The following is a 20,159-nucleotide window of genomic DNA, read 5'->3' on the forward strand; positions in this document are numbered from 1 at the left end:
ATACCGTATATGGAAAACACTGACAAGAAGAAGGGACAGGATGGTAGGACATATGTTAAGACATCACATAACAACTTCCATTGTACTAGAGGGAGCTGTAGAGGTCAAAAATGTAGAGCAAGACAGAGGCTGGAACACATTCAGCAAATAACTGAGGACATAGGTTGCAACTGTTACTCTGAGATGATGATGAGGATGGCACACAAGAGGAATTCATGGTGAACCACATCAAATCAGTAAAAAGACTGATGCTTCTATTTCTACAGCCTCACTTTTGTCCTTTGGCCATTCCTGCTTAGCCAATTTGAACTTGTGGCGCATGTGCCTTCATTTAACTTCGCATATTAATTTGCGAATTAAATTTAAACAAATGTCACCTGTACTGTTAAGGAAGCTAAGGTAGCTCTCACACAAAGAGTGGCAGCTATAGTATCATGCTTAATGATACAAACAAATACTAGCTGTTGTAACGGTACTTTGACTACCGCACCTCCGCCAGTGCAAAGATATGATTTACGATCGCGCATGCAGAAGAGCGCTGCGCCAGCGACAGATTTTTTATAAGTAATTTTTTTTTTTTTTTTTTTTTTTTTTGCGTAGGTGCTTGTTTTTAACAACTAGTCTTCATATGTTCAAGATGTGTATTTTTCGGTGCTGTGTTAAACAATGAGGAAATTAAAACTATATTACGAAACGAAGTTACTTCAGTAGTGAATCGCAATGGTTATCGCCAAATTTATAAATTAATCCTGACAGCGAACAATAAAAACAGGTCATCCTACAAGAAAGTTAAGAAGTATTCCAGACGCAGCCACGAAGACTATATTATAATAAATACTACGTTTCTAACAGAATTATAAGGTAAATTTCTACTTATTTCTGATGCTACTTCCTTACAGTCGCTTTTTGTAGTGTTGCCGACCTGGTCTGCCATTCACGGTCAAATTACAGCACTATCTCAATCAGTGATACGAAGTCCGCCTTATCCGTAACTTACTCCATCAAAATTCAAAACCCAATCAGATTTTCTATTTTGTATTTTCATGGCAGAACCCCGAGGAGAGGAAAAATTACACTGTACACAGGAAACTGATTTTATCATCACAACTCGATTATTACCAATAACTGCTTGTCACACAGCAGCCATTTGAACTGAACGGCAGCTGTGTGCACTAACAGCGAAAAGATATATCATGTGCACAAACTAGATTTTTCATACACTGGAAATGTACAGAGATGTCTACTATGTACATCACAAGACACAAGAAGGGCACATTATTTATGTATACATTCTTTTTGTTATGTGAATTACATTTATTCAAAAGTACTTGGAAAGTAACCAATGCTAACAGAATCTTAACTGCACTTGTTACAGCTCAAAAGAACCACAGTCTGCCCAAACAACCACCACACCCAGCAGCGCACTCCTGATTACGTGTGTGCAGATTATCTGCTTTGTGGATTATTCATGCTTAAAAAACGCCTGCACCTTTTTCTCTATTAAATAGCAAAGAACAACCCACTGCATGACAATAAGTGCCATTTCCATTGTTTAAACAACTGCCGTGTGGCAACAGAGTGCCATTTCCACTGTTATCAGCCTGCTTGTTCCATGTAAATAGAAAACAAACTCTGTTTTCCGATATTAGCCGGTGCGTAAGTGACAAGGAAGCAACTTGAAAGAAAAGTGATGACGGAGAAATGGATGAAACATGTTTGACATTAAAACAAAACTTAGAATTAACTGAAAGATGGGGGGAAACTGCTGCAAAACTAGTGCTGATTATGGTACTCGAATGCAGACTGTACAGGACATTAAAAAGGATAAGCAGAAAATACAAGGTTTTGTCCCAAAATGTGATTCTAATTCTGGATTATCTGCACAAAAATGCATTAAGAGATCTATATCTGATGAATTAGATGCTGCTCTTTGGCTATGATTTAACCAAAAATGAACAGAAGGCGTCATTGTTTCAGGCACAGTATGTGCCAAAAAAGTTAAATTTTTTCATGAAGCTCGATTTAAACCTCATCCACATGGCTAACCATATTCAAATAATGTCAGGGGATTTGCAGGCTTACTGTGCAAGAGGACAGGCTTAATTCAAATTTTACAGCAGCTCATTCTTTCCAGGATGAGTTCCAGAAATGTATGCAATAAGAGTATTTCACACCCAACCAAATTTATAATGCAGATAAAAGTGGTCTGCACTGGAAATGTCTGCCAACTAGAACCCTAACTTTTAGGAGCAAAATTCGTGGTCTTGGATAAAAGTCATTTAAAGAAAGCATTACAATTTTGTGCAGCCCTAATGCTTCTGGGAACCACAAAATGAAACTACTAGTGACTGGAAAATAAAAAGAAAATCACAAGCAGCCAAGGATATTGCAGCTAAGGATTTCCCTGTGCTTTATTACAACCAGAAAGGAGCAGGAATGGATAGTAAAATTTTGTACCACAAGTTCGGTAATTTCTAAAAGAGAAAGGATTGTCACAGAAGGCTGTTCTATTGCTTGATAACTCCCCTTTTAGTTCCCGATGAGAGGATTCTCATATTTGATGATGGTCTCATTGAAACTAAGCTTTTACCTCCTAACATGACTGCCATTATACAGTCAATGGAATAGGCATAACTGCATCAGTGAAACAACACTACCAGCCTTGTCTACTGAGAATGCTAGTTGATGAGGGTGATTTGGTGGCATTCTGGGACAGATTGACAGATCTAGATGCTATACATGGAATTTCTGATGCCTGACAGGAAGTCAAGCCACACACACTAGTTCGATGATGGAGGGAAATTTTTCCATATACAGAAGAAACTGATTTTCAAGATTTCAGTGATGAAAAAATAACTACACAAATAATGACTCTGACAATGGGTTTAAAATGGTTCTGAAGATGTCAATGAAGAAAACTTGACTGAGTGGCTGAAGCCTGATGCCTATAACCCTGCTTCCAGTCAGTGAGTTATGCCGGAATTGTGACAGCTGCTTCACAAAAAACAAAGAAGAGGACATTGAATGTGAAATTGGGGATGAAGACAGTAGCCCTGTCGGTCATAGTACTGCATTGCAATGTGTCGATACTCTCCGAGATTATATGGGTCAGTGCAGGTTTTAGTCCAATGACATCACTGCTGCAAGAAAAATTCAAAATGTTGTGTGAAAAAATGTCATCTCTTCTCAGAAGCAGACTAACATCACAGATAATTCTAAGAAATAACAGACCTACAGTGCACACAACTTTCAAACAAACAATATATATTTGAAAATTATTTTCCAATTACTCTGAATAATCAGGATACTGTACTTATACTTCAGTCCCTGTTGAGCTTCAAAAATATACTGATCAAGCAAAATTATAAACACAATTTACTTCATAATAAACATAGACTAGACTAGCATAAGGATAATTAATTTTTAGAGTCTAAATTATGGGACACTCTGATACTAACCAACAAGACTGAAATTCTCTTCTAGGATGCCACGGTGTGCATTAAACCATGCATTTGCTAGTTTGCTATTCTTGCTTTTTCCACTGAAAAAATTTATGGCATAAACTACTAAACCAGCAATCATCAGCATTTCCAGGTAGAAACTGTCCCAGTTAGTTCTGAAGTGCAGTGGAACCTACAACAGATGATGCAATTCCTGTAAGTCCAATAGCTACTAGTTTATATGTTAATTTAACCTTCATTCAATTGGACATTCATAACAGAAACACACTCCCAGACCATATACTTATTAAAAGAAAAGATAGCATAATAAGCCAAAATGAAAATATTAATTCATAATAGTAATGAAACAGTATGAAATGACACAAAGAACTAATACAAGACACTATGCCTCGTGGACAGAGTGTGCACACAAATCTATTCACAAAGAATAAAGGAATTTTGGCATTGTAAGAAAGCAAAGTTCACTGCGAAATACAATCATACGATCAGAGCCAGACTAGAGTACTAAATCAATAGTAAACATTTCATATACAAATGTGCTTCATTTTACAAATCTCTATGTTTAGTTGCCCCACATCCCCCTACGCAAAATGAAGAACTAAAAGTAACACGAAGTATACAACTTTGATTGTAAAGGTAACTATATACATCAGCTGCAGGAAGTCATGAAGATGCACCTTCCACAGAAAAACAACCTAAATACAACACTTTCAGCATTTACTGTGAATATAAAGCATTCTCAGCAAGCACATCCATGGCTTTCAGTTCCTAACATATATCTTAAGATCAACATGATAACCATATGATTTAACTGGCTGACATCAGACCAATATGAGTGACTCCCACTACACAAATTTGAGTTGGATTTCTGGAGCATATGTGCTACTTGCAAAAGTACTTCACAAGCCACCTCTCCAGTCATACTATACAGCAAGACATATGACAATACAATTCCCTGCTCCCTTCCCCTACACAAAATTGATTCTGATTGCTGAAGCATTTTTACCAGTTGCAAACCGTACTTAACAAGCACATTATCAATCACATTACCATGCAAGTCACAGAATTCTCTGCTCCCTTCCCCTATATGCAATGTCAAATAAACAGCTAAACACTAAAGCTTTACATTGACGAGTAACTGCAACCTTCTTTTGGCAGACGGAAGAACCACTTCATCAGTTTTGCCTTGAGGCATACCACCTATAAACAGTGTCAGATTACTCAGAACAAATGTTGCTGCAGAAAATTTTTGATCGCACACTGTGTGTAGCACATAGAAATTGTTCCAATTCCTCAAATAGGGGATAGCAGCCACACAGAAGAAGGAAATTTCGGAAATTTGTAAGTTTCTACAGGACCAAACTGCTGAGGTCATCGGTCCTTAGGCTTACACACTACTTAATCTAATTTATGCTAAGGACAAAAAAAAAAAAAAAAAAAAAACACACACACACACACACACACACACACACACACACACACACACACACACACACACCTGAGGGAGGACTCGAACCTCCGACAGAGGGGAGCCTTGCGAACCATGACAAGGCGCCTTAGACCGCACAGCTACCCTGGGGCGGCACACAGAAGAAGGAATAAACAGAAAGGTGACTAGCACACTAGGTATGATACCTACGGGGAATACAATAACCATCTTGTAATTACGGTATTTTTCAGTGTCGGGTCAGTCTCAAATTCTGAGCAAGTCATCATCAGGTGATACCAATACATTACACAGCAAATCATCTACTGGACAGGCCAGGATGGCATTCACTACAAATTTACTGGAAATGAATATTCATTAGTGGCAATTTGTTTGTGGTGCAATTGTGTGTAGAAATGAGTTGAATGTTGCCAGAATGAAAAGAAGTACCTCCTGAATTTCACTATCTTTACCTTTGTTATTGTAATTTTTGGTGCTTCTTTGTCATCTGGCTTGCCCCCCTGGCCAACAGTATCAAAACCTTCAAACTCTTCTTCATCTTGGAAATGATCAAATTCACCATCATCATCCTGAAACAAGAAACAGACAATCTGCAATGAGACATCAAAGATATTTGCTTAAAATCAAACAAATAAGTACAATTTCATTCAAAGCTTAAAAAAAAAATTAATACTATTACTGCTTTAATACACACACACACACACACACACAAAACTCTAACTCACTCTCTCTCTCCTCTCCCCCCCCCCCCCCCCTTTTCCCCATGGTGCTTCAAAGATACATCACCGAGAAATTCATTTTCATTCTTCATGGAAAATATTTTTAGAATATTCAGCAAAGCAGAAGTATTGAATCTGGAAAGTAGTAGTTTTCAAGAAACAAGACAAACCATTTAAAAATGCAAGTTCTACATTCTTCTCCATTCACAAAATTTTACTTATACATAAAACATTATGGTCTCTAGTGTTTTCTTGGTGTGACTAACAGTGTGCTTTTGCTTATTCAGCAAAGTTGTGGATTCTGTTTTATGTACAATATTTCAATGACCAACCTAGTCATCATCTTCACTGTTGTTGATGTTGCAGAGCTATTTATAAAAGAGTTTGACTCCCAATACTCATTTATCTTTCAGAGCTCACACTAATACTCTGAAAAAGTTAGCATTTTCCCACTCTGGTGGACGCGTTAGCCAGTTGGATCTTAAGAAAGTGAGTGAAAAACTCCAAGCTTTGTTTAAAGTGAAACCTCCATCACGTACTTTTTCTTTTCTTTCTTTTGTGGGGGGTGTTCCAGTATCTCTTACTTTGACAGGCTTCTTAAATATGCTGTTCCAAAAACTTGGTGTTCACACAGCGACACTGATCTCATCATAATTCCTTTCTTGATCCTATCTGCAGCAGCTTATTTGCTTGGTTGTTTCAGTCAGGTGTGTTACTTTTGTTTCTTGAGCCTCTTTTTGACTGATCTAATTGTCTGCCACATATAAGATCTACTACATTCACAAGGTCTGCAGGAAGACTAAGATGAGTATGCTGATGTTCCTAACAACCTGTCAAGATAAGCAAGTTGTACATATGTTTGCCAAAATCTATCATCCTATTAACACATGAGTAGTCAACAAAATTATGTGTCTTGTACATCCAGTACTAGTACAAGACAGAATTTGTGACACCCGATGAATGCTAGAGATCACTCTAAAACTCTCTTCAGCTCCAGCTTTACGTGCCATCTACACACCCTACAGTTTCTTGGGAATGGGTTGAAAATATGACACTGTCACAAGTAAAATTCACGTTGCTAAAAACAACTGCGTGCCAGACAGCAGAATACGATCTCTTGTCCAAAAAGCCGTGACAAGAAACAGGGACCCATAATGTAGTTAACCTCACTGAAATAAGTGTTATGAGATTAAACTGAAAATCCTTGCTACAGAATTAAATTTTGTGCTCACTCAAAACCTGCCACCAACAAAACGTTATATCAATTCCATGGAGCATGTTGAAGCTTTGCTCCCACTAGAAATAGCAGTAGCGATTCACTGCAAAATCTGTAGAAAAACTTACCAAGGTGCCACCAGCTTAGATCCAACATCTCTAAGAAACAACCAATAGCACTTAAAAAATCTGTGGGAGTACAAGGAAACTTCAGTCCGTGCGATTATTGACTTTGGGGTTACCTGAAGTCGCATGTGTATTGTGATCGACCGACATCTCTTGGTATGCTGAAAGACAACATCCGACACCAGTGCCTCACCATAACTCCAGACATGCTTTACAGTGCTGTTCACAACATTATTCCTCGAATACAGCTATTGTTGAGGAATGATGGCGGACATATTGAGCATTTCCAGTAAACATGTTTGTTTTACTTTGTTATGCTAATTATTGCTATTCTGGTCAGATGAAGCGCCATCTGTCGTAAATTTTTTGAACTTTCGTATTTTTTGTTTCTAATAAAACCCCATGTCATTCCAGGCATGTGTGTCAATTTGTACCTCTCTATATACATTATTACATGATTTATTCAGTTTTCAAATTTATACTGACGTTTTGATCACCCGGGGTATCTTAAGTTCCACCCGGTACCTCTCCAAAACTATAATATTTTGATTTTCTGATGATGTGTTAAAATGCTACAGACCTCTCAAAATGAGAGTATTTGTGAAAATGTTGTAATGAAAGGGAAAATTGAAAAATTGTAATAAAGAAACCAAAAGTGATAGAGATCTGAATACTTTCAATAAATACTTTGTTTTGAAAATATGAATAGTCACAGGATGTCAACTGTCTTGAGAAATGATGAAGTGGAAGACTGCCAGCTGTCAGCTGTGGCATTAAAGTATGAAATTCTTAAAATGTCAAAATATTTGTACATAAAGATGAAAGAATCTGACATTTTTTGGTTATTTAGAAATTATTTTCTCCAAAACCCCCATCCTAAATGTTCTAAAAATTTCATGGTACTTTAGTTGGTTGTTTTACTTAGGAAATGTGCAATCAGAGTGGGCAATACTTGTCTGAACAAAATGTGAGAATTTTATTAGGTAGACCTAGCTCTACTCTCAAGGTTTAAAAAAAAAAAAAATCATGGACACTTAAATATTTAAATTCCTTGCTGATTTTAAGTAAATATCATGCAAAACTGGTATTTCTGAAACAAAATAATTACTTTACATTATAGGTGAGTGAGAAAACAACTTATAATTTTGTTCAAATACATTTTATAACAATAATGAGATACAGAATATTTTTATACCCATTTTTCCATTTTTCTTTTTATGATATTGTTCATAAATTATTATTGTCTTCTGTCATGATTTTACTTCTTCAGACTCTCCACAAATTAAAATTGCCTACAATGTAACAATCAACACTGCACTGTTGGAAAGAGTTCATTTGCGTTTTTCATCTACTGCTCGCTGAACTTGTATAGCCAAGCTGAATTTTCACGCAAACAAAGATGATCCAATAAGAGCAGTACTAGGGAAATGGGAACTGTACATTGACCTTATGATGATGGCCATTTGAAAGCATATGCAGGACCAAGAGGTGTCATAAAGGAGATGGTTATATCTTGCAGTTCATGAGAGACATTTATTATCTGCCCCACCTAACACAGATTGTCATACACACAAGAAATGAAGTGGCTCACTATGAAGTCTTTTATTGTAGATTGTGGTCTCTGCATTTCTCACACAGTAACAGACTGCATTTTGTAGAGAACCATTCTTGCAATTTATGTGTCACTCTGGGGTGCAACCCAGTAGTGACTTGATTGAATTCCTACCACATGCTTCATAGAAGAACACTCTTCTCTCTTTGATGTACGTTCATTTATAATTAAGAGTTTCATGTTTGTTACTAATGTCAATATGGTGTATACAAATCTAGTAGCATCTCTTATAGTATCAACAGCTTCATGCTGGAGATTAAATATTGTTGCAAGATGTTTACGCATACCTCCTACTCCATCACATGCACCTTTTCCATGACCTTTTGCTGAAAATATCCCTTTTTTTGTCTTAATTCCTGACCAAGCTCATAAAGCTGGAAGCAGTTTTTAAAATGAGACGCTGCACCGTCAGTCACATACAAATGTATATGAAATGCATGGCCTCTGATGCTATGTCATCAATTATCATGCTGACAGCGTGACATGCATGTGCACTGGCATGATTGAGATCATCACTGACAATAGCAAAACAGTGTGATGTTCCCAGGAAGTGAGCAACACATGTGAATATTGATATCTGTGATGTGTGCCAGCGATAACTTTGAATTTCGTTCTGTAAAGCAACAGACACGTTCTCAGCAAAGTTGAAATGAGGAACTAATGTGGCAGTATTCTGGGATGTGGCTGATTTTACTTTTGCTATGGCCTGTCTCTGAATCGTCTGGATATGATGGTGAGCTATTCCTTTTATGACCCAAAGCCTAACCTCTGTATCAAACTTGTCTGGCTCTACTGTCTTCTTCAACAACTCTCCTCCCTCCCACAATGCATACATTATTGTCAGTATCCTGAAGGTGTAATGCTTCAACAGTCATCACTTCAGTATCACGACACATTGCACCCTCCTGCAACCAACATTTATCTTGTGTCTCTAGACATATACACAAAAGCATAGTGTCCATCTGTGTACATCTTTCTCGTGACACTCCTTATGGCAAAGCAAACAAGTTTCAAATTAGAGCAGTAAATGCATGTGCATACTTCCTTCACTGACAGGCATTCTACCCATTTTGGTCGTAAGGAGGAGAATTTTGTGAGACCAATTTTTAAATTCGGGTTCTCTTTTTTCCATTAGGAGATACGCTTCTCTTATTGATCTTGTTATACATCTTTTTAACTTTTTTACCATTTTAACTAACAGAGATAACATCAGCCCGGTTAGGACTTCGCTGCTGCAATCTTTGTCATCATTTGGGTAATATTGCAGAGCAACAGTAAGCATATCATCTTGCAACAGATGCCCACAGTATGAATCTGGGCATGTCCACATACCTTTCTCATTCTTTATTTTACGAGCTTTTGAAATCAAATAGCATGTGGAAGTGGGTATGTATTTCTGTATCTGCTGCTTAGAGTAGCTACCTGGTATCAGTGTCCGTAACTGTACTTTAGCAAGACCCATCTTGGGCACAAAACTATGTTGTGGCTACTTTTCTGGGGACTGCACCAAAGAACAAATTATGTGCTCCCATCCTACCAATTGTTTGAGTGTTCAGGGCTCCAGATCACAGAAAGTAAAGCAACATCTGCAATAGTTACCTTCTGAGCTGCCTTACATTCACTTAATTACCCTCAGACAAACACATTGCTCATGTATGGTTTCCTTTACTATTTAGAGAGGAATTAAAGATCAAAGGTAACAGATGCTAATTCTTCTGTTCAAAGACAAAGCAGCCTTTCTGCATATCAGTAAGAAAGAGTTAAACTTACATCTTAGTACAGAATTTAGAAAGGAAGTGAACAGTCGAAAGAAAAGCCATTGCCAGATGAAGGGACAAATTCATGAGACATGCTGAGACACATCCAATAACTGTAAACTTGACAATGAAAGAAATAGTTAAGAGAAAATAATACAGAGCTAGGAAGAACTTAATATACGTAAAATATGATGGAAGGCCATTGGGTGTAGGAGAGCTCCAAACTGAAAAAATTAGCAGAAGATGGGTGTAGTTGAAGCACTGCATCAAACCAGTTGAAAAAGTTGAATGAAGAATGAAGATTACACTTCAATGTCCTGTCAATCAGAGAATACATTAGCTTCAACAGGAGGAAGAAAAACTACAGAATTTCAAAGGAACCATTCCAGCATTTGGCTTAGAAAAGTTAGGGAAACTATGAAAAACCTAAATAAGAATAATTATATGGGGATTTGAACAGCTTTCTTCCTAAATGAGAGTCCAGTGTTCTAACCACTGTCATCTCACTCAGTTTGTGACTGATCACAATAAACAAAACAGTGGCTTCATAGTGATTTCATAACTGCAATCTAACATTAAATTATTCCAAATGATCCTAAAATATTGATAAGATTATTCATTCTATCATAATTTTTCAACATTTGATTTAATCAGGGAGACAAAACAACAGTAGTGCCAGCCACCTGTTACCCACACTGTAACTAAGTTTATAGGCCTAGTGCAGTTTGTGTTCCAAGGCATGCAGTAAAGTTTGGAATGGACCTCCATTAAAGTAAAGAGGTTTTATCTGGACTTCATCTTACAAAGAAAGTCAGAGAAACTGACAGCAACACAGCCCACACTGCCATTTCTATCACTCTTTTGACAGATACATGTGTGTCACAATTGTATAACTACACAACAAATGTACAACAGCTGTTCACTAAAGAATGGTCATAACATTTTTACTGTGACAATTTCTCATGCTAGAATTTAATCTTAGGATATTTCGTTTGCTTAATGCATACAGAACATGCTATATCAGTTTCATTGTTGGCACTCCTGGTTCACACCTGTGAGAGGCACGCAAATTGAGACATATTGCAACCATGGTGGCGAGGTGTGATGAACAATATGCGACTTTGAAACTCTGCTTTTGTCTCAACTAAGCTTCAGCTGAGGTCTATGCAGTGTTGCAGGAGGCCTATGGAGAATCTGTTCTTCCCTAGACCACAGCTCAAAGATGGTTTAAAATGTTTAAAGACGGGAGACAACCAATTTCATAGGAAGTTGGACCCAGTGTTCCAGTCACTGCTCTTGCGGAATAAAACAACACTGCAGGTGTTACTGTGCGAGAGGATCGATAAATAATCTTACTAACACATTCTGGAGCATAGAAAATTCAACAGTATGCCACCCACAAGTTGGCAAAGATAATTTACACCTAAAACATGTTTGTCATTGGTGGGTTCCAAGACTGCTAATTCCCAAACGAAAGGACATTCGCTTGTAGGTCTGCATGCAGTTGAAGGTATGTTAGAGGAAAATCCAGAGTTTCTTTCAAAGGTAATCACTGCTGATGAAACATGGCTACCTCATTTTAAACCTGAGAGCAAACAGCAAAGCTCAGCATGGGAATCTCCATCACCAACTTACAAAAAAGCAAAACAGGACTGCTTTTGCTGGGAAGTTATAGTCATTTTTTGATATTCATGGAACGGTTTATCATTATGTTCTACCTGCACAAACCATAAAATGAGCAATACTACAGGATTGTTCTGGAAAGTTTGGAAGTTCATATCAAGTGCAAAAGACCACATATCTGTGAAATAGGTGGATGCTGCACCATGATAACGTGTGGCCACATATTGCAAATATTATTACTAAATGTCTTACAAAAATCAATGTGAATTGCACTCCTCACCCTCTCTATACTTCGGATTTGGACCAATGTAACTTTTTCCTATTCCTTAATCTGCGAGAAATGCTTTCATGGGAGGTGTTTTCCATCATCACTCTTTATTGAATAGCCCTCATGAAATTTAACAAACGAAAGCTGTATCTTAATACGTGCCTTTATTGTTTGACTATTACTTTACTCGACATTTAATTGCAAACAAGTAATATGTGGATAATATATTTCCCATGTGATACAAAAGAAGAGAAACATTCCATAACTCTTTTTAAAAAAAATGGCCAGGTTATTGTCAGGTCTAATGGTGTCACAAAACAACTAAAATCAACCAACAAGCATGCCAAGTCAAGTTTTACTTACTTCCACTACTGCTTCATCTTCTTCTTCCTCCTCCTCTTCTTCTTCTTCAATTTCTGGATGATCTGGAGGTGCTTTGGCTTTGGGCACCTGATTGGTTTCTTGTGAGTCCTTCAGTGGAATTTCTTCCTCATCTTCTTCAAAATCTTCAAATTCTGCAAACTCATTATCTTCAACTTCATCTCTGAGATGTGCAGCTACCCACATGTGAGTCGCAATAAGAAATACGTGAATTATAATTACATATGGCTTCATTATCCACTGCAACATTCAGAAAAAAGTGATCATTGGCATTATGTTAAATAATAATATATAACACAATTAATGATATGGATTTTACTTATATGAGTATAGCATAACACTCAAAACCAGCATCTTCCAGAAACTGGGTGGAAATATCTATTATTTCACAGTGAGCATACCACAACAGATTCCAATGTCAAATCCACAAATTTCCATTCACCTACGTCTATACTCTGCAAACTGCTGTGAAGTGCACGGCAATTGGATACATCCCACTGTACAAGTTATTAGTGCATTTTCCCCTATTCCATACACATATGCAGTGTGGGAAGAATGATTATTTAAATTCCTCTGAGCTTGTTGTAATTAATCTTACCCCTATAATCTCTATGGGAGCAATGTGTAGGATGTTGTAGTATGTTCCTAGAGTCATCACTGAAATCCAGTTCTTGAAATTTTGTTAGTACACTTTCTTAGATGTTCAGTTCTTTCAACATCTCAGGGACACACTACCGCTTGTCAAACAAGCCTGTGACACCCACGCTGCCCTCCTCTGTATACATTCAGTACCCCTTGCCGGTCCTACTTGGTGTGGGTCCCACAGACTAGAGCAGTATTCTAGGATGCCTTACATGAGTGATTTTTAAGTAATTTCCTTTGTAGCTGGACTGCATTTCCCTAGTATTCTACCAATAAACCACAGTATGCTACCTGCTTCACCCATGACTGAACATATGTGATCATTACACTTAATGTCCCTACTAAATGTAATACCCAGGCATTTGTATGAGTTTACAGGTTCCAACTGTGATGCACTAATATTGTATTCATAGGCTAATATTTTTTTTTTGTAAATGGTATAATTTCACATTTTGGACATTTCAAGCAAGCTGACAATCACTGCATAACTTTAAAATCTTATAGAATATTTGTATAGCTTCATTCAGAATGTATTTCACTGTAGATAACTAAATCGTCTGTGAAAAGTTACTATTAATATTGTCCGCTAGATCATTAACATTGTGTAATTGATAGTAGACATAATTTACTCAAGCTGAGGGATATCTTTGTGGGGAAGAAATATCAATGGTCTGATCATGAACCGACACTACATACAGCACAGTGAGACAATGCCTGTAAACCATTTGATCAAAAAGCTTCTTGAGTCACATAAACATTGATAGACACAAACAGCTTCTACTATATTTAGGGATAATATAGTTGCAGAATCTTAGGATGATACAAAGGCCAGTCAAGTAAAAAGTGGAATTAACTAATATCAGTTGGGATATAGGCCTAGTAGGATTTTTAGAAATAAGTAAAACATAATTAAAATCAGGACATGCGTTCTATACCCAAGAAACAAAGCAAACAAGAAACTCAGGAATACACTTTATTGTGAATAAAAAAAGTTAAAAAGAATTTATAGATACTGAAGGAATTTGCCAACACAATATCAAGCCTTGTTTGGAAAAGAAATGAAAGATTTTTAATACATAGAAACTATTCAAGTCTTTGCCTTAACATATCCACATTCTGAAGAAAAGGTGCAAGTCCATCACAAAGAGTTACAGAAACCGACAGGCAGGAAATCTCAGAACAAAATAATAGGTGGTTACAAATTAAATGCAAATATGTGACAAAATTAAAGAGCAAGTCTTCAGTGGGAAACTTTAAGGTATGGCAAATATCGTATGTCAGTAGAAACTGACAAGAATGATAATACATTTGTTCTAAACACATTCTTTCAGAAGAAAACAAATATAAAATGGATTCTGGAAAAGACAGAATCAAACTAAAATTTAAACTAACTTCATGAATGGCATCATAGTCCTAGGCCACCTTAGAATTTGTAAGTAATCACAGACTAGCGAGAAGCACAGTGAAAAACAGGTGCACGGCTCAAAAGAAACATATTATTCTGGCATGAAATCAGTGATGCAGATACAAGAATTTATTTCAGAAAAGAGGAGGCACGCAAGTTTAAATTAACCCTTTCCAGCCCAGTGATGCCATATGGCATCATCATATTTAACTTTTTCCCAAGGCAAAACTATTTGTCCAAAGATTATAAACTAGTGTACAGGGCTTTCTAAAGTTCATTGTTCTTAGGTTGGCTACCGCGAATTCGCTAAAACAGAGAGCACCAGGCTACAATGCCTTGACAAAAGTATTGTTGCATGGTGTCTACAGTACAGTGCACCCAGCTGGACTTTCAAAATATTATATCAAGGTAAAGGAAGCAAACTAATATAAAAGTTGCACTAATAAATTATTGTTGAAAGTGTAAATTAACTAGTAAACACTTTGAAAATAATGCTAGTTATGGTAATTTTCTGCTTGGAAGTCACAAACATGTGTGATTCCATTTGGCATCATTGGGCGTTTGTTATGTTACCAACTGTAGTACATGCAATAACTTCGACTAAAGTTGACCAAAATGTGTAACTCTAATATTTTCAAGTTTCTTTTGAAGCTCTATTATACTAACTAATATTAATATGTTAAAATTTTTAACGATTTAATTTACCAGTTTTTAGCTGCTTTAGTAAAAAATTTCTGGCTTGTTTATCAGATGATTCGCAATCATAAATCATTATCAGAAGAAGAAATATTGCTGCTTCTCAAAGGTGATTTATCTGATTTTGACCTTGATACGTCTGGAGAAAGAGATTGAAAATGCTCGGCAGCAGGACCCTACTACACTGGATATACAGTTTCTTCAAGAAATGGGCCTTGATGTGGTTGGAATTCTGGACCCTCAAGCCAATGATGAAGATGATGTTCCCTTAGCTTCAAGATTACTTGCTGAGCCAAACCTTGCACCAAGTCATTCAGTGTGATACACACTGGGATCTTCGGTGGAGAATGAAGGACATTGAAGAAGTGGACACATCATGTAACGCAGTTTTTTCTGAACCTCCAGGAAATGAACTGAGACTTTTGCAGTATTTCAGAACAATGTGTAGTGATGACATTATCCAGAACCTAGTTGAGCAATCTAATCTATACTGCACACAGAAAACAGGTGCATCTTTAGATACAAATTTTCGTGAAATAGAAAAGTATATAGGGATAAACATCCTAGCAGGTGTTGTGAAAATGCCTAGTTACAGAATGTACTGGGCAGAGGCTACAAGATTTTCTCCAATAGCTGACTCAATGCCTAGAAATAGGTTTGATAAGCTAAGAAATTATTTACATGTGAATGACAACACTAAAACGAAACAAAGAGAGGACCCTGATTATGACAAGCTGTTCAAGGTGAGACCATTTGTTGACAAAATCAAACAAGGTTTTTCAATTATTGAACCTGAGAAATATCATTCAGTGGATGAATTAATCATTCCTTTCAAAGGTCATTCATCCCTGAAACAGTATGTAAAAAGCAAACCACACAAGTGGGGTATAAAAGTTTTTGCCCATGCTGGTTCTAGTGGAATTGTGTACGATTTTGAAATGTACTGAGGGAAAGGAACTGTACATAAGGATACTGGTCTTGGTATAAGTGGTGATATTGTGATAAGGCTTGTGGAAGGTCTGCCAAAATATAAAAATTTTAAAGTGTTTACAGACAACTGGTTCACCTCTTACAATCTTATTTCTGCCCTGAAAAGCTATGGCATTTTGGCTGTTGGAACTGTTAGACCCACAAGACTTCAAGGCTTCAATCTAAAAGCAGACAGTGAGCTGAAAAAGCAGGGACGAGGATCATACGATTACCGAACTGAAACAGAAAGAAACATCATAGCGCTGAAGTGGTATGATAACAAGTCTGTCGTTCTTGCATCATCATACAAAGGAGTAAGTCCAGTAGAACCAGTGAGACGTTGGTCAGTGGGAGAATGAAAATATATTGATGTTCCAAGGCCAGACATTGTTAGAGAATATAACCGTTCGATGGGAGGAGTTGATCTGCATGACATGCTGGTTGCTTTGTATAGGAGTAATATTGGAGTGAAAAGATTTTATCTAAGGATCGTATTCCACCTCCTTGATATGTGTGTTGTGAATGTGTGGCTCCTAAACTGCCAACATTGCAGACAAAGAGGAATTACCAAACACATGTCTATGTTGATTTTTTGGTCTGATGCTCATGGACTACTACTAAAAGCAGGAGACATTTTGGTAAGAAGACGAGGACGGCCATCAGATGACAGTCCATCGCCTACAGTTGTGAAGAAACGAGCCCCATTGGTTCCCAGCCCAGTTGATGATGTAAGGTATGACATTGGACACTGGCCACAGCATGTAGAAAACAATCAGAGATGTAAATTGTGCATTACAGCATATTCTCGAACGAAATGCATCAAATGTAATAAACCTCTTTGCTTTACCAAAGACAGGAACTGTTTCTTAAATTTTCATGTAAAGTAACAATCATGATGTAAAAAATATAAAATTGTCCTGATATGCAAGTTGCAATATTGTATGTACTAATTTTTCTTTACTAAACTGCATCAAATTGTGTAATTAAAATATTCATTCAAGTTCCATTACCAAGCACTGTGACATCCCAACCACCTGACTGAAGGAAACAAATCCTGCCCAATGTTGCCATATGGAGTCATCCCAAATTTCCCTCCAAAAACAAAAATATAACAAAATTTCTTATAAATATGTATTTTTCCAATCATTATGTAGGGAAATACGTGAAAAATATTTTTTCCCACAAGTAAATAAAAGTTGGGCTGGAAAGGGTTAAACAGCAATTTCAGCATCTTAGTATACTGAAGAACATAATATTCGCACAAACAAAGTTGACACTCCGTGCTGTGGCTGATGGGAGTGACTGTAAATAGGAAATGCCATTACGGTCGCTCCTATCAGCCGCCGTGCAAAGTGTCAACTTTCTGTGTGTGTGTGTGTGTGTGTAGTATACATTGATGGTACAACTAATATTAGACTTTATTAGAAGAAAAGTGATAGAGAAATATCAATAACTACCAGCCTGTTTCACTGCTGACATTTTCCAAAACTTTTGAGAAGATGATGAATTCCAGAATAGTATTTCACCTTATAAACAATAATATCCTGAGTAAATCATAGTATTGCTTTCAGAAGTGTTGCTCTACTGAAATGCCATTTACATGTTCACTCACCAGATTTCACAAGCATTAAATAATAAAATTTCGTATTTTCTGCAACCTATCTAAGGCCTTTGAATGTGTGAATTACAGTATTCTCCAAGGTAAATTAAAGTATTATGGGGTTGATGGGTATAGCCAAACAATGGATAATGTAATACCTAACCAAAAGAGTGCAGAAAGCTGTACTCAGTAATTCAATCAATGTAGGCCAGGGACATAATTCTTACTGGGGAGAAATCATGTATGGGGATCCACAAGGCCCAATTGTAGTCCATTATTGTTCCTCATACGTGTATACGATCTGCTGTCTAATATAAAACAAGCAGAATTAGTTCTTTTTGCTGATGATGTAAGTATTTAATCAATCCAAGCATACATACAGAAACTGAAGAACAGAAGAAATTGTAAACGAAGTTCTTAAAAGTATCACTGACTGAATGGTCTCATCCTCAATTTTAAAAAGACACAACATGTTCAGTTCTGCACATCTAGGGACACTACATCAATGTTATAACACACGGCAAGGAAATATTAAATAGAATGGAAACTTCAAAATTCTTAGGTGTCCATAACGGGATTTTAAAATTGGTAAAAAGGACATTTTGGAACTCCTGAAACAATTTAGTTTCACTAAATTTGCACTTACAATCATTGCAAATCTTGGGGAGAGACAGATCAGTAAGTTGACATACTTTGCACATTTTTCATTCAGTAATGTTATATGGAATAATGTTCTGGTGTAATTCATCTTTAAGAAAGGAAGTCCTCATTGCACAAAAACATGTTGTAAGGATAATATGTGGTGCTCATCCATGGTCATCTTGTAGAGACCTGTTTAAGGAGTTGGGCATTCTGACTACTGCTTCACAGCATATTTAGACCCTTACAGTGTTTGTTGTAAATAATCCACTACAACTCAAAAGGAATAATGATGTACATAATTACAATACCAGAAAGAAAACTGACATTCATTACTCTGCATCAAGGTTGTTTTTAGCACAAAAAAGGGGTACACAATGCTGCAACAAAAATTTTTGATCACTTACCAAGTGATATAAAATGTCTGAAAGACTGCAAAGTAAAATTTGAAAACAAACTGAGAAAGTTTCTCCTTCACAACTCCTATTCCACAGAACAATTTCCAACACTGTAATGTTTAAAAGCTGGTGGGCAGGACTTACTAACCCACAACATCTGCACACCTTCTTTCCCTTTTTTGGGAAAAAACTTCATTGTTCAGAATGTAACCATATGTGCAAATTAATTTATGGTGTGAATGCAAAATGACTTGTTCTATCCTGCAAAATGACCTATGGAACATGAAACTAACTAACTACTGAACTAAGAAGAGTCAGGTATGATAATTCCTTAACACATAACCGATCTCAATAGTTAAACAGAAATTACCACATTCTCAAACTGAAAAAAAAGAATGTGTATTAGTGGAACATATCTGAACAAACTGACAGTCTGTTTACCACTATTTTTGATAAAATTAGACAATGAATGGAATAACTTATTACCACTTGTTAACTTTGGCGTCCTACAACACGGGTTTTTGTATTGGGGGGGGGGGGGGGGGGGGAGACTCGAGGTGATAACTGTATGGGCAGGAAAAGAAATAAACATAAGACTTAAGACCTGAAGTCTTTTCGGCACACTAAATAGAGGTTTGAATTAAATAAGCTTCCAGCAAACCTGAAAAAGAAAGTTTAACAATTGGCATGTACTAGCAGCTTTGATTCACGGCAGAGAGGTAAGGACTTCTAATGTAAAACCCATTCAAAAACCGAGGAGAGCTAAATAGAGAGATATGGGTTGGGAATTACTAGGATACACAAAACTGACATTTTTTACTAACAAAAATCTCAGCAATAACTACCAGACTAAGTGGACAAAGGAAACAATTCGGTATTACCTTGTTCAATGAATCACATTAGATTCATTTCCAACAAGTTGTGGAAACAGTGAAAAAAACAAAATGGTGTGGCTGTACTAAGATCCAAAAGATCATTTTCCAATTTTAAGTGTAACAGTTTAGTCACGGCATAGTCATATTTACTGATGTAAAAGGAGATATGAGGATTTTGTGATAATAATGAAAACAAAGATGCCCTGAGTCACTAGGCAAAGTTGGATGGGTGCTCTCAAAGGGAGTGTTAATAGATTTTGTGGAAAATCAACCTTTAAGCAACACAATTAATGTAAGTACCACATTCAAAATTTTAAATTAAATAT

General features: G+C 36.7%; 1 protein-coding gene across 3 annotated transcripts in view; it reads right to left on the bottom strand.

Annotated features, from left to right (window-relative positions):
- The window catches only part of LOC124594930 (PAT complex subunit CCDC47), a 78,297-nt gene that overhangs the window by 47,758 nt on the left and 10,380 nt on the right, over window positions 1–20,159 (bottom strand). For all 3 annotated transcript variants that reach the window (XM_047133430.1, XM_047133429.1, XM_047133428.1), the window contains exons 2-4: window positions 12,592–12,849; window positions 5,361–5,477; window positions 3,459–3,633 (exon numbers count right to left, since the gene is read on the bottom strand). In XM_047133430.1, the coding sequence (XP_046989386.1) occupies window positions 3,459–3,633; window positions 5,361–5,477; window positions 12,592–12,843 (544 nt within the window). In that variant the 5' untranslated portion in view covers window positions 12,844–12,849. The remainder of the gene's footprint in view (window positions 1–3,458; window positions 3,634–5,360; window positions 5,478–12,591; window positions 12,850–20,159) is intronic.

The sequence above is a fragment of the Schistocerca americana genome, chromosome 2, assembly GCF_021461395.2.
Source record: "Schistocerca americana isolate TAMUIC-IGC-003095 chromosome 2, iqSchAmer2.1, whole genome shotgun sequence".
NCBI classification, from domain to species: domain Eukaryota; kingdom Metazoa; phylum Arthropoda; class Insecta; order Orthoptera; family Acrididae; genus Schistocerca; species Schistocerca americana.